The sequence below is a fragment of the Homalodisca vitripennis genome, chromosome 7 (assembly GCF_021130785.1).
Source record: "Homalodisca vitripennis isolate AUS2020 chromosome 7, UT_GWSS_2.1, whole genome shotgun sequence".
In the NCBI taxonomy this organism is placed as follows: domain Eukaryota; kingdom Metazoa; phylum Arthropoda; class Insecta; order Hemiptera; family Cicadellidae; genus Homalodisca; species Homalodisca vitripennis.
This window is the reverse complement of record NC_060213.1, coordinates 108907706-108923156: the sequence shown is the minus strand read 5'-3', so window position 1 is coordinate 108923156 and position 15451 is coordinate 108907706. Positions and strand designations below refer to the sequence as shown.

Below are 15451 nucleotides of genomic sequence, written 5' to 3'. Positions count from 1 at the left end.
TCTACTCTTCCTCACTTCCATCCCTCTCACGCTAGACCAAGTGCCTTTACTTGCACCGTTTACTGCAGCATTGTTTGGGCTGAGTCCTTTGAAATGTAATATAGAATTCCTTGAAAGTAATGAAAACATTCCTTTTGCAAAAAAAACACATTTTTATTGTTATTGAAGTAAAAAAAAATAAAAATAATTTGGTTGCAAGAAAGTTTAATGTAACTCAAGCAAAATGAATATAAACAAAACAAATAACAATCAAAAGAAATAAGTAACATAAATAAAATGCAATGTTTAAAATGGGTTACTTTATTTCAATCGAAACAGAAAAGTCAATATCAAATAACATTTATTTCAATTAATATGCAATTAAAATAATTTTTGTTTTGAGGCACTACTAAACTACATGGTTAAAATGAAAGTCGAACTAATACCAAGTAAGAAAAACGAAACGTCACTAGAAAATCATTTCATTTTGAAACAAACATAACCAAACAAATCAAATAATACATGTAAACAAAATACTCGCTCTATAACCTATTATTGTTGTCAAATGTGGATAAGTTTGGTTTTTTTATTTCCTTATAATAGTATTTATATAAAACTTCAATTAATTCAATATGACATATGTAATCAGTAAAATTCATAGCAGATACATATCTTGTGCTTGCAATAGAACTCCACATGCTGCAGATTGGGGAAATAATGGTCTAATTTGTTATGGTGCTTGTAATGCTGTTGCAATATATGATCCAAAGGTAAGCTATGTTTTCCTCCTATTCTTTTTGCCTCCAAAAAGGAAGCGATATTACTGTGAAGGAGGTAACTCTGTCCCAATCTACTATTTGTTAATCTGCTATATAAGTAGGTTTTGTTTATGTTATCATAAATATGATACTATTAGTACCAAGTTTAAAGATAACCTTTACAACTGCTCGCATGACCTGAGCTTAAATATGGATACTACCTCGAGGGATGATTTTCTTTCTTCGCCAGAAGTGCGAGTTTGACCAGGGGCATTTCTGATTGGTACTCTCCCGATCTCAGATCACATGCCAGATTGTCCAACGTGACACATGATCGGGAAAGTACTGATTGGAAATGCCCCTGGCCATCAGTGGCGCCTTACAGCATTTCTGGCGAAAAAAAAGAAAAAACATCCTTCAATATACTGTATTTTAATTAAAGCTCAGATCAAGTGATCACTCGTTAACTTGTTATATTTATAATATGTACATAAGTATTTATCTATGTAGCCTAATAAAAAAGTAGCCTATATAGACAGAGTGCCTTTTTTCTCGCCGACTTAGCTTCCTTGTGTGAATATAACAACATGTTATATTCACAGTAAGTCAAATAAAGTAGTTTCCAAAAATGTAGTTTTTAGATCACCAGTAAGAAAAACTCTTCCAAAAATAGTGGAATTCGTATAATACCAAAATACTCAGTTTAGTTCAGTTCTGGCTTGTTAACTTTTCCTTTGAACTTATACTGGGTTCAGCGAAAAACCAAGTTGTCAAGTACATCTACGCAACCCCCTTGATATTTATAACTAATCATAAATATTCTAATTAAAGGGTAGATTGAGCCTAGTTTGCTGCAGAGTGTTAACCCTTTTGAGTGCCAAGGGCCAATTGGGTCTCCAAGCAATTCTGAGAAGTGCTGAGGACCGACTAGATCAGGCATTTCGATTATTTTTTTCTCTTACTAAATTTTGACATATGGTATAGTACTTAAACTCATTTTATACATAATAAGTGATATAAAAACAGATTATGTATCTGATTTGATTTCTACAGCTGCTATTTAGAAGCCAATTACTAAATATGTGAATCGACTTATATATAGTTGTAGATTTTGGCTGCAGAATAATAAGCAGCTGCCTCGACAATCGAATTAGTGAACTGAATTATCAATTAGAAATACCTAAAGTCAAGTGTGAAATTAATGGAGTTCCAAAATACGAATTTTGCATTATTAACCTATTACTATTGTCTTCTGTATCAAAACAATATAAAATTTCAAAGGATGGAAATAACAAACAACACAGTTATAGAACATAAATAGTGGAACTACTTTTCTCACATAGAGTAATATTTCTTTGTTCTACAACTCCGCTGAGCATCATATAATTTTTTATGTCCATGATAACCTCATAATGGTTGCTGCTGACATCTGCCGTTGCACCGTCTTTGGATACGTAAATTAATAATACTGAAATTACGGATTTGTGAAAAACAAACAACGTTTTTGTTAATTTAGACCTTTTGAGAATAAAAACTCTTATCGGGCTGACACAAGTACCTACAACCAAAAATGGAAAACATCCCTCAAGATGTCATCTCCTGTCATTAAAAGATCATGATCTGATAACAAATGCCTCTGGCCATTACTGTGAGCTAGGAAACACAACTTGACAAATATTGTGCATTCATCTAATTAAAGCTTCCTACTATCTTTCAAAAAAGTTCAAATTACATTCTAGCAAGAAACTTTTATAGTTAACAATTTACATTAAAAATAAATCCTTTTAAATAAAATATTCTGAATTTTATGTGTGAAGGAACATGCAATAGAAATATATGTTAAGCACCAGAAAGTTAATTTACAGAACTTTTCATGCAGTTTCATGTACCAGTGATATACTTTTTGACAATGTCGAGGTCAGACATAATATGCTCAGCCGGTTTGTTTTAGTTGTTAGTCAGATTTCAGTAGTGTTACTGCTGCAGCCCGAACTACTTAGTTTACCTATTACCTGAGATGAATATTCCTGGCAGGTCACACCGCCAGCCAGCAGTGTGGTCTGGAAAATGAATCATCTCACATAAAATAATCTTTTTCCAATTATGCTTTTTCAAGGCAAATGGTGGAGGCAAGGTTCAGGATACACTAACTGGTCATAAAGGTCGAGTGAACGCCACAAAATGGGTGAAGAGTGAAACTTTTGCTGCTGAGACAGAGCTTGTATCTGTATCTACCGATACCTATGGCTTGATATGGAGCAAAAGGGAGGACTCATTTGTTGTCACTGATGTCTTGAAAGGTAAAATTAGATTAGAGTAATCAAAGTGTTTATTAATTTTATACAATATTGATTGTAAAATTTAGCCAAGCCCCATGTGTCACAACTTCAACTTTACAAAAGTGTCGGAGATTGTGATGATTTTTATGGCTCTATATTTTTTAGAGTAGACTTTTTTTGAACAAATGTTACACGGTTAAAAATGTAAATTGATAGAAATATAAGAATTTAGCCTCTCAGAAAATTGACGTATTTGAAAATTTAGAAGATTTTTTTAAAGACTGCTCAAAAAATTATCTTTCTAGAGTTTAAATTCAAATTTGTTACGTTCACTTTTACATAGAAGGAAAAGAGTATATTATCAACCAATAATAAACAGGCAAGGATACCATGGGGTCAGCAAACTTAGAAAGGTTTCTCATAATAACGACTTCTGAGATCAGTTTCTTACAAAGTAAAAAACTGAAAATATGGTCCTGAAAGTTCAATTTGCTATCATTGTGGATGCCAATGAAACTTTAAAATGTTGCAGTATGAAATCTCACTCTTCAAACGGAGTGTGATTGACTCAATTTTTTTAAGTACTTGTAAGAATTGCATCATCTGTGTTTTGGTATATTAACCATATGTTTGTTGTGTTGAAACTGCAAAATTATTTTGTTTGTATCTGTCTGGGCTTGTGTGTTAAGGTTAGAACAGATTTGAGTCTTAATTGTAATGGATTTATCGTCTGAAAATAGGCAGATTTTGCAAATAATAAATTATACAGCTATACAGCCAATTTTTGCCAATGATACAGCTCAGAAGATAGATTTATATGTAAGAGAAACAAGATAGGTGCCCAGGCCAATCCTTAAGGAATCTTTTTTGATAGCAAGATGGTTTTGATGAAACTTACCTTTGACAACCATGGCTGTCCAAAAAGATAGCTGTACTGATTGAGTCGTACCAGTCAAGTATGAAGAAATCCTAGAATGCAAAATTGCTAATTATTTATTTATTGTCAGTGGTTAAGCCATTTTACATTAAATAATGAAGTATCAACCATTGCTGAACAACATACTTTAAACAAAGTTTGTTTTGGATTTTCAGGATTTTTCCAGACATTTGCCATTGTACAGTGATATAAAAAAATTACTAACACAATGTTTTGAGATGCACAATCTTATCCCTCCCTCAGGTGGATAACTACCCTAGTACTTAACTATAATCTAGTTTAACTCTTTGTATGTTGTAAGCGGAACATCTTGCTGATGAAATCTAGCTCTAAACGTTCTAAACAAAATATATTGCGGTGTCTCAGAACAACTTATTATATTAATGTTAGTTCTACAAAAGCCTATTGGAATGTGTGAGAGTGCTTCTTTGGTGTGCTAGTGTGATACAACATGCGTAACTCGTTGACTGAACATTAGCTAAGCCTATCACTACGCACTAAGCCTCACTATTCGTCGAGTAGAAGAAGAAATATGTTAACACATGTGAAGGAAATAGGATTTTTCCAGACATTTGCCATCGTTCAGTGAAACAAGAAATCAGTAACACTACGTTTCGAGATCTGCAATCTGATCTCTTCTTCAGGTAAAGATCTAACCTAATACATAATTACAAACTAGATTAAAATAAACAAATCTTACCAAAGCGTTGTGGCACGCCTAAGTCAGGAATCACAACCTACCTGACGCTTTGGTAAGATTTGTTTATTTTAACCTAGTTTGTAATTATGTATTAGGTTAGTTCTTTACCTGAAGAAGAGATCAGATTGCAGATCTCGAAACGTAGTGTTACTGATTTCTTGTTTCACTGAACGATGGCAAATGTCCGGAAAAATCCTATTTCCTTCACAATCCTTCCATCATCAAAAATAACCTTCAAACAAAGAATTAACACATGTATTCCAACTCATCCTAAATATAACATAGAGCTATGGTTGGAAGGGTTAATTCAATGTGAAAGTTAAGTTCAGCCTTATTTCTCCTTCCTCTTAGTGCAGCGTCTGAAGTTGTAATGCTGTGACAGACTTGACTCCTGGAATCTATAACGGTGTAAGGAGTTTGTTTTGAGCTTCTTCGTTGCCGACTGTTTTGGATCTCTTCATACGAATTTTGATTCCAGATTCCAGGAGTTAATCCTGTCACAGCATTAGAATTCAGACGCTGCACTAAGTGGAAGGTGTAATGGAGCTTAACTTAACATTTGTTCATCCTACATTATTTTATGGTGGCTTGGTGTGTACACTTCTATTGTTTAAACACTGGTATGAAATGCAATTTAATGAGCAAAAGTGTGAATGTATCGTATGGCTGTATAGCTTGAGAAAGATTTCACACCTCGACTTGGGATATTACACGAAAAGTTTTATTTGGACAAGAATGAGTTCTATGATGTTGCATGTCTAATTATGGAACTAGTAGACTGGCACAATCTCTCTTTTGTTTGCTGGGGTTGTAAAAATGAGCTAAGTTATAGCCTTAGATTTTGCATTGAACCTAAGCGAAGCCTATTACGTGACACACAGTGTTACAAATTCCTCCTTGTCATATCACCCCGTGACTGTCACGACTCAATTTTTTGTTCGTTTCATCAGCCCAGACATTTCCTCAGTACCTACCTGTTGTTCTAATCGAAAATACTCGCTCGTAACAATCAGCTGATATGCAAATACTTAGTTTGTTTTAAAACTTATACTCTGCAGTATTATTAACTGTTGTACGAGGTTATCTACTTTTTGAAATATGACTTCATTTGTTGTTTCATATAGCTTATAAAGTTATATTTGATTAGTATTTTTATTTTACTACATAACTGACGAAGTATTACCTTGTTTTCTTGTATTAGTGTTTCAACTGGTTTAACTAGTACAACATTATTGTTATGCCTACTATTATAACTATTGCTGTGTGTAGTAATTAATTTGTAAAAAACTTGTTAGTTTTATTGTGCCTTTTTCACCTTTGTGTATTTTTAAATTCTAATTATCTTGTATTTTTACTTCTCATATATTTTAAACAGTCAGTATAGAACTACAGTAGAGTCCCGCCAATCCGAACTAATTGGGACCGAACCTTGTTTCGGATTGACGGGAAATTTCGGACTAGGCGGATTTTTGTTAAATAGTACCATTTATCAACTTTCAAGTGCAATTACGTGGTTTTAAAACAATTAAATGGATACAATAATCAAATGCAATAAACAATAGTAAGTACGTATTAAAACGTAATAATAATATTACAGCCTTCCTGTCCTTTGTACGGTAACATCGCGTGGTCGAAACTGAGTGCCATTGTTTGTGCGTAATGAATCTAGTAGAAGCCACCTGTCTGTGGTGGGCGGGGCGAGTTGGTCGGTGACCTTGAAACAGTGTGGCGCGCAAAACTATTGGACTGCCACTAACCTCAACCCCTATCCCCTCCACCACCCACCCCGGTGACGAGTGGCGAGACGACAGTTTAGTGCAATCTTCCATACACGCAGCACGTGCTCTTACTGTGTATTCTGTAGTTTGTGGTTTGCAGTTTTGTTTTGTTCTTTGCTCTGCTCTGTGCGTATATCCGATATCATTAATGGCTAGTAAACGTAAACACAACTCGTGTACGTTAAAAGAAAAACTCGAAGTTCTCAAAAGACTAGACAATGGTGAAAGTGGCTACTCAACTTTCAATTGAATTTGGTGTCGGTAAAGCGACGATCAGTGACTGGAAAAAGAAGCGGGCAAAAATCTAACAATTTTGCTCTGTTACAAGTGAAAACACTCTAGAAAAACGTCAAACTACTACTGTGTCATCGTATGACAAACTCGATGAAAGCACTTTTACTTGTGGTTTTCTCAAGAGAGACAAAAAGGCATTCCCATTACCCCGGCCCTCTTATTAAAGAAAAGGCTTCTACTAAACATCCCTTATGGAGGCGATCCGTCATTTTCGGCTAGTTGCGGTTTTTTTAGATCGGTGGAAAAAAAAGGCACGGTATCAGGCAACTGACTGTAACTGGCGGAAAGATGTCTGCAGACAGCAACGCAGCCGCAGAGTATCTTCAGGAGTTCAAAGAAATTACATCCTCCTACTCACCCCAGCAAGTGTTACAACGCTGATGAAACGGGGGCTAAATTTCAAAGCGTTGCCAACAAAGAGCCTAGCTTCAAGAGAAGAAAAAGTCCGCTCCAGGATTTAAAATGGATAAGCAACGACTAACCGTATTAGCATGCAGCAACGCTTCCGCCACCAATAAGATACCTTTGATGGTTATCGGTAAATCCAAAAAACCTCGATGTTTTTTAAAAACATGAATATGAACGCTCTGCCGGTTTACTATAAAAAACCAAAAGAAAGCTTGGATGGATCGTGCTTTGTTTCAAGAATGGTTTGAGAAACAATTTGTGCCCAACGTGAGAGCCTACAATGAAGAAAATGGACTGCCTGATGATAGAGCGTTGTTACTCATAGATAACGCTCCGTCCCATCCGGATTGACTTAGAGCTGGTTATTGGTGATATAAAAGCCATTTTTCTAACCACCGAACGTTACTTCGATCATACAACCAATGGGACCAAGGAGTTCTACAAGCGTTGAAGCAAAATTATCGGAAAAAGCTGCTTCCGAAGCCTGCTTGAGGAAAATGAAGACCTCACAATTCTCCAAAAGCTTAAGAAAATCACGATCAAAGATGTAATTTTCTGGGTGGCAGAGGCTTAGGAGAACACAAGCGTAGGAGCTCTGCAGAAATCTTGGAAAAATCTTTGGCCTGATCTGCAGTTTTGTTGAAGAGGTTGTTCCACCGGTAAAAGAATGCGAACTTCTTCCTCTTGTAAAAAAAAATACCGGGATGCGAAAATGTAGAGAAGGAGTGTGTTGATGAGTGGACGGCTGTAGATGACAAAAGGCTTCGAGGAGTACACAGACGAAGACATCGTGGCACAGGTGCAAGGAGTCCCAGCTGATGACTCATGTAGCAGTGAGGATGAGGGAGACGCCCAATACTACCTATATTGTTCCACACAGCGCAGCTGCAAGTGCCTTTGACCTCGCTCTACGCTACGTCGAGCAACATGCCGCTGCTACTCCCAATGACGTAATGTTCATTCGGCGTTGGCGAAACATTGCATCGTCCCAGTCGTTTTAGTGTGTTGCGTCAAAAGAAGATCACTGACTTTAGGTCTTAAGAAAGTGTTGGGTTTTGCAGTGTTTTGTTTTACGTTTTTATCCCTTATTGTGTCCAAGTTAAAAGTACAAATTATTTGCTAAGCCTTGCGTAGGGGTTTGTACATTATAAATACAGTACAAGTACAGTACTATGTTTCATTTATTAACAGTATAAATTACGTACAATGTATGTATCATCTAACGTTTCAAATGTAATTTCAGTTTCTATATGTCATTAAGTAAATGCTTTGAGAAATAAAACTTACGTTTTTACTATAATAACTGGTTTTAATTTATTTTCCTGCCTTTTTAGCAATTTTTATATTTTCTACTAGCCGTGTTCGGATTAGGCGGATTTTTTCGGATTGGCGGGGTTCGGATTGGCGGGACTCTACTGTACTACTATGCCAGCTATAATAATTGTAACTGTATGTAATTATAATTACATAGAAAAAGCTTAATTTTTATTTATTTCAATCACTATGTAGGCTACATATGTACATGCATTAATTTGGACAAAAACTACAAAAAATTAACTTTGATCAATTAAAATATTAATATTTTTTATTGAGGATTACAGAGATATTAAGTGATTTATTTATAGCGTACAGAGGGTTAAAATAATAAAAATCATACAAGTTTGTTTCTACACATATAAGTTAGGAGTCATAACAATCCTGTTGTGTCAATTCCGTACGCACTAATCACTAAAACATGCTGTATATTAAGCAGTAAAAGTAAAAGTCAGTTTGGTATGGTACCACATAATAGTGCGCAGAGTTCTTATCAAAACACTCATGCAACATTATAAGAATACATCTAAACTAAATACTATAATATATTGCATGGGAACGAAATTAATTAGAGTAGAGCTGCAATCATCCACACTAATGTGTTCCTAAGTGATTTGAGCGGATAAGTAAAACTTTGTATAATACAGAATTTGGTCGCTAAAAATACTAGGTGCGTTTCTTAAGAAGTACAGTTTTGAAATTCCGTCGCTGCAGCAGTTTGGTTGGGGTCGGCATTTAGTACATATGTACCTATGTCTGAAAGCCACAGTTCCTGTGTTCAAATGTGGTTACATTGTTTATGTACAGTGGCAGAATTTCGAAACTTTACTTAAAATAGATTAATAAGACACCAACCGTTTTATATTGACAAATTTATTGAACAGAGCTACTTTTTATTGAAGGCTAATTTGTACATTTTTAATTATTAATACATAGGTTTCCTTTGTATAGTAGAGTTTACTAAATTACTTAGAGAATAAATATTTCTAATGTATTCATAAGGAAGTGTCTAAAACTGAGAGTGATGGTTGCTTTTTTGCAATCAAATGGTATTAATAATGCTTTAGTATTTTATTACACAGATTTTTAAAATGCTTTTTCAACTTTCATGTTTTGTTTTACTTTTAGGGCATGAAAGTTCTGTGACAGTGGTTGATGCAATTTACGTTACAAAACCTGGAGCAACTCCAACTTTGCTGATAGTTACAGGCTCCGTAGATTCCACCGTCAGAATATGGGAAAGGCAACACGAAGAAGGTTTGCTTATATTTTAGTATATTTAACAATGTTAGTAATAAATTATAATTCTGGAAGACTTATTGTGTAGTAGGTTCTCTAGAGGACCAGGTATTTGAGAATTTTAAGTTATTCAATATGACTACAGCATTCTCATATTAGTTAGATATCAATGTTCCTTATCTGGTTACAAACTGAAGCCTGTGGGGTGGTTTGAGTTTTATGGGGATAAAACTACTGACTTTATCAGTTAGTTTATCAGTGCTTCCCAGCTTCATTTTTTGAGGACCTCGAAAACCTGGAGTCACCTTTTGTGGACCTCTTTAGTAACAACGTTTGTACATAGGTTTAAAAAACAATAATTTAGAACATTTAAATTGGTAAAGGGTTTATTTTAGACTTATATCAATAATTGTGAATAGTATGTATTGCACTGTGATACACAATTTTTATTTTTATTATTTGCTTGTATATTGTTAACATAATAATAATTAAATCACATATTGTGCACAAATTTATATTTTATGTATCCAGTAGTTTTTGCTTTTGAAGTAATTAGGGTCAGTTACAACAAAGAAAATGAGAACTTCACAAAAGTGCAACTAACATACAGAGCCTATGTAATTGAGTAAATAGAAGCTATTGAACAAAATAGTCATACAAGTTTATAATTACATTACAAAATTGGGAAAAAAAAAAAAAACAGTACTGTATACAGTTCCTTGAAAAAAATTGTTATTACGAATTAGGAGTTCTCTAATTTATAAAACCAGTTTATACATATATATTGCCATTTCAGTGCCAGCTGGATCGTCGACATAGCTTGTTCTATTCTTCTTTAGTGATAGATTTTGGTGTTGTTGTTTTGTGCTATTTTCTTTTTTTATGATGGCAAGTTTAAGTGAACAGATTACAGCTGTGAAATTTAGTTTCCTGCTCGTTAAAAATGCCGTTGAAACTGTTTTAATGTGGAACAAAGCCTACACAGCTTACTCAGATATTACTATTGGAACAACTCAAGAGTACAAGTGGTTTTCTTGCTTTAAAAATGATAGCATGTCCATGAAAAGCCTTTTTCCGGACATCCATCTTCTGTCCTATCGAAAGTCATGGAGCTACATTTATGAACCAGAACAAAGCAGCAATCAAGCCAATGGAAGACGGCATTGTGACACCATCCAAAAAAGTCATCAAGACGTTGCTCATTCACTTTTTTTATGTGAGAAAGTAGTTAAGTCAAAGTTTGTTCCTCCAGGCCAAACCGTTAATCAGGCTTTTTATTTGCAAGCTTTAAGAAGATTACACCACAGTGTTCATCAAAAAAACCTGATGCATGGCAAACTGGAGACTGGATTTTCCGTTATGACAACACATCATTCTGCACACACAGCCATCTATGTTAATCATTTTTTTGACAAAAAATGGCATAGTTCCGCTGCCCCACACACCTTATTCATCTGACCTAGCTCCATGTGATTTTGTTTATTTCCACGCATGAAAAGGAACATGAAAAGACTCAAATTTGATAACACACAACGTCAAGAAAATAGTTAAGAAGAAGCTGTTAGCCATTACAAAAGATGAGTACAACAAAAAATTTTTACAGTAGAAGGATCAATTGGATGAATGTCTAAAAGTGTAATGGAGAGTACTTTGAAGGGGATATGGTTGTTACATAAAAATAATAAAATTTATGCCTGCACTTGTCTTTAGAGGGTAAGAAACTGCTAATAAATTGTTGTGTTTCCTAGAATAAAAAATTGTGATTGTATCATCAGTATGTTTAGGTTTATTGACAATAATTTTTAGATCAGCAAAGTAACTTATTCACTTTAATTTATCTGCCTTGCTCAGCTCTACACTATTTATGTTCCACTAGCTGCTGTTTGCCGCCAAGTTCTGTCACTGGACTCTGGCTGGCGTCTGTGTGTCTCTCAGCCTCGTTTTGCCCCACCCCAGCACTCCACTGCTGGCTTGTGCGCTGGATGACTGCCACATCCATCTGTACGGCCAGGCAGCTGACACTGACACCACCTTCACTCGCCTCCAGTCACTGAAAGGCCACGAGGACTGGGTCACTGCTCTTCATTTCACTACAGAAGGTAAGTTTTAAAAGTAAAAAAATATTCTGGTGCAAATCGTAAGCAGAAATGAATAATATTTTACAAAATGTCAAGAATCAAGAATGTTTATTGTCATCTCACAAATACATTGTAATGACAGAGTCTTTATAGCAGAAGGGTTATACATATATACAATATAACACCAACAGTATAAAAATATATATAAATACATACAGCATATATATGGTAAATAGTAAAAATCAAGGCAAAGTTTAAAAGAATAAATTATCTACATTACATATAAGCACTTCATTAAAATTATAAAAAGCTTTTTGTTTTAACCATTCAAGCAAAACATCTTTAAATAGTTTACAAGAGACATCTTTGGCATTTACAGGCAGCTTATTGAATAATTTAGTACCAACATAGAGGTAGGAATGCTAGGTTTTAGTCAGCCTAGCAGATTCTAAGTCAATAAGGTCTTGATATGTAGTGGAGTAATCATGATTTGAGCTTCTAAATTTTCTTTAATATACATTAAACTTTGACATATAAAAATGCAGGATACAGTAAGTATATTATGTTCTAATTAAAAGGGCTTACATGAGTCAGTAGTACTTACATTGAACATTTTGCTTAATGCTTTCTTCTGGCATAGAAAGACCTCTTAAGCACCACTTGAGTTACCCCAAAGAAGAGTTCCATACAAGAGATGCGAGTGAAACAGTGCAAAATATGCTTTCATTATCAAGCTGGAACTGGTACAAGTTTTGAATTTTTTTAACAAAAATATAATTTTAGATAATCGGGTGCAAAGAACATCTGTGTGGTGTTTCCAGGTAAGCTTTAAGTCCAGGTTGATACCGAGTAGTTTTAGTGATTTATTTACAGAGTTACCTCTTCCTTAAGCTAAAAATAATATGCTCAGACTTATCTTCATTCACTTGTAAGTCATTAGTAGAAAACCGCTGCCGGCCGACGAACTGTGTAGCAGTATGTATGTTTCCTTCTTCAAATCATTGTTGTCAATAATGATATTGTTAGTCATTTCATCTGCTACTTTCAATCAACTCATCTGCTACGTCAATTCGGACGTGTTTTTTTATGCTGCCACTAGGGTTTGCAATGCTCAAGTTTTGTTCTTTTCCCAATACTTCACCTTGAATTTGGCATAAATTTAAATTTTTGTTTTGGTCGTCCCTGCAATCTATACTAGAAAAATGATTGTTATATATAAAAGCATTTTTATAATTAACTATGTCTTGCCTTGTCTTCTACACTTGCAAACCTACAACTGACACATATCTGTGTCTTTAGGGAAACTATGGTACAAAACCTACATGCTCAACAGTGAGTTTTTCCTGTGATAGCTTTAGCAGGTTGCGATCGCACCATTCAACATGTTGAAGAAAACCTAGGTATTTAAAACATATAGACGGTGACTATCTCTGCATAAAATACAGTGGCATACTAACTTAGATAAAATACAACCAGCTCCATCAGCCACATTAACTGAATTGAGGCAGAATAATGAAATTAACAAGCAACAACGTGCAAGGCAATGGAAAAGCAACGAGCAGTGTTACTCACATGCATGCATCCTTCTCCCTACCCCTCACTGCCCGTAGCTGGAACCAAGGTAGCATTGCTCACTTCAAAGCAGTGAGACACTCCTAACTATATGGTCCTAACTTAATCCTGCATTATATGTTCTATGGTTTTGTGCTGATGGCAATGTGTTTTATTACATTTTTACATCAAACATTTTCCACAGACAATGGAGACCTATTGTTGGCCAGTGGATCGCAAGATTCTAGCGTGAGACTGTGGCGGTTTCATCCCACCAGCTCCCAACGCTCCACCGACGGCTCATCCCTGCCTCCGATGTTTCGGGTGGAGGAAAAGATGCTCCGACTTGGCTCCATGGAGCTGGCCGTCAGCCTAGAGTCAGTGCTGCTTGGTCACGATGGAAGAGTGTATGGAGTCAAGTGGCATCCACCTGTACTGACAGGTCAGTTCGTAGGTGGAACTAAATTCAAACACACTTTGTTCATCATTGACAAGAAGTACCCTATATCAAGACTGACCTAATCATTAATACATACATTTTAAACAAACATCTTAACTCTCTAAAAGTGATGTGTGGGCATACTAGATTTAATTTGTGTTACATGTTTTTTTTTTAATGTATCTTTATTTGTTTCCATTCAAACGGACAGTGCCATTTTCAACAACTTTTATCAGAAAAATATAAACAAAATAAACTTATATTAAAATATATACTAGACCCTGCTTCTTGAATAGATGCAATAATTAATTGAGAAAAATGCAAAAAAACTACTATGTGCACTAATCAGAGTCCAGATCACCTTATACGGAGTCGTGTACCCATTTCTCCAGTGATGACTCACTTGTACAATTTCGCAATGTATTGTTTTAATTTTTTAAAGTGATTTTGTTTTTATATTTTAACGTATTTTGAAACATTCCATTTATTTCATTTACTCTAGTGTATTATTGTTTTTATTTTGCTTTAAAAACCAATATAATAAGTTTATTAATTTTCTATCCATTACAAACATAGATACGTTTTGAATGCATTTTGATGTCCATATTTAAGAACGTTGGGATCGAAGAGATGAGTGACTTTTAAAAATAAAATGTGGTTGCATATATGACATAATATCCATTTTTATTTTTTAAATTGCACATATTATTTTATGATACAAACAAAGTTTTCAATTTTTTGTTAAGTTCTGTGCTGGTGAAATGTATTTACTTCATAGAGTATGTTGTTTAATAGCTAATCGTTAAGTGCTTACTTTGTAAACTTCCATTCAAAATTCTATAATTCTTCGGACAGAATGTTCTGAGTTTTTAATATTACATAGTTATTATTAGTTGATTATGTTCTCTTAATGAGAGACAATTTTCTGGTGAATAAGATGTTGGGAAGAGTGGACAGCATTGTATTAATGAATGTGTTTGATGTATTACATTTTGTTGGTGTGCAGACACAGGCTACACTCAGCCATTGAAGCTGCTGACAGCTTCGTTGGACAAAACAGTGGTAGTGTGGGCACCCGAAGCACAGTCGGGAGTGTGGCTGGAGGAAGCTCGGATGGGGGAAGTAGGCGGTAACACACTTGGCTTCTTTGGAGCTAGTTTTGGCCCGTCAGGATCTGCCATACTTGCACACAGTTATCTTGGTGGCTTCCACTTGTGGTATAAGGATGAGGTAAAAATAACTGGTTGTCTGTGTAAAATTTTTAGCCGTAAACATAGTTTTGCAACTAATTAAATCTGCGGCAGAATATTAGTTTTAACTGGTGAGTTGTGTATTTTGCGTGAATTTGTATTGATACCAATTTTAGGACTATACTTTTACACTTAATTTCCCTATAATACTAGTAAAACAATAGTGTCTTAGTGACAAAGAATTTTGATCCTGGTCTTTTTACTCTGATAGTTTTTTACATTAGTTTATTTACATTATTTTTTTGTATTGTATAACAGAGGCGCATTTGAATTTCTGTTTAATACTCAAACTGACAATGTTAATTGATGATAATAAACTATTATCAACCATTAAAAATGTTTATATTAACTAAAACATTTCAATCAATATAAATTATACATGATTAACTGAGAAAACTTTAAGAAATTTCAGTATTTAATTTGATTAGTCTCTTATTACTTTTAAAC

The 15451-nt window shown here is 34.7% G+C and overlaps 1 protein-coding gene across 1 annotated transcript in view; it reads left to right on the top strand.

The window, feature by feature from the left end:
- The first annotated feature begins 453 nt into the window (after positions 1–453).
- LOC124366835 (probable elongator complex protein 2) overlaps positions 454–15451 on the top strand; it is a 36400-nt gene continuing 21402 nt past the window's right edge. The window contains exons 1-7 of the mRNA XM_046823435.1: positions 454–749; positions 2854–3037; positions 9576–9704; positions 9778–9794; positions 11563–11785; positions 13521–13757; positions 14761–14984. Coding sequence (XP_046679391.1) covers positions 612–749; positions 2854–3037; positions 9576–9704; positions 9778–9794; positions 11563–11785; positions 13521–13757; positions 14761–14984 — 1152 coding nt within the window. The 5' untranslated portion in view covers positions 454–611. The remainder of the gene's footprint in view (positions 750–2853; positions 3038–9575; positions 9705–9777; positions 9795–11562; positions 11786–13520; positions 13758–14760; positions 14985–15451) is intronic.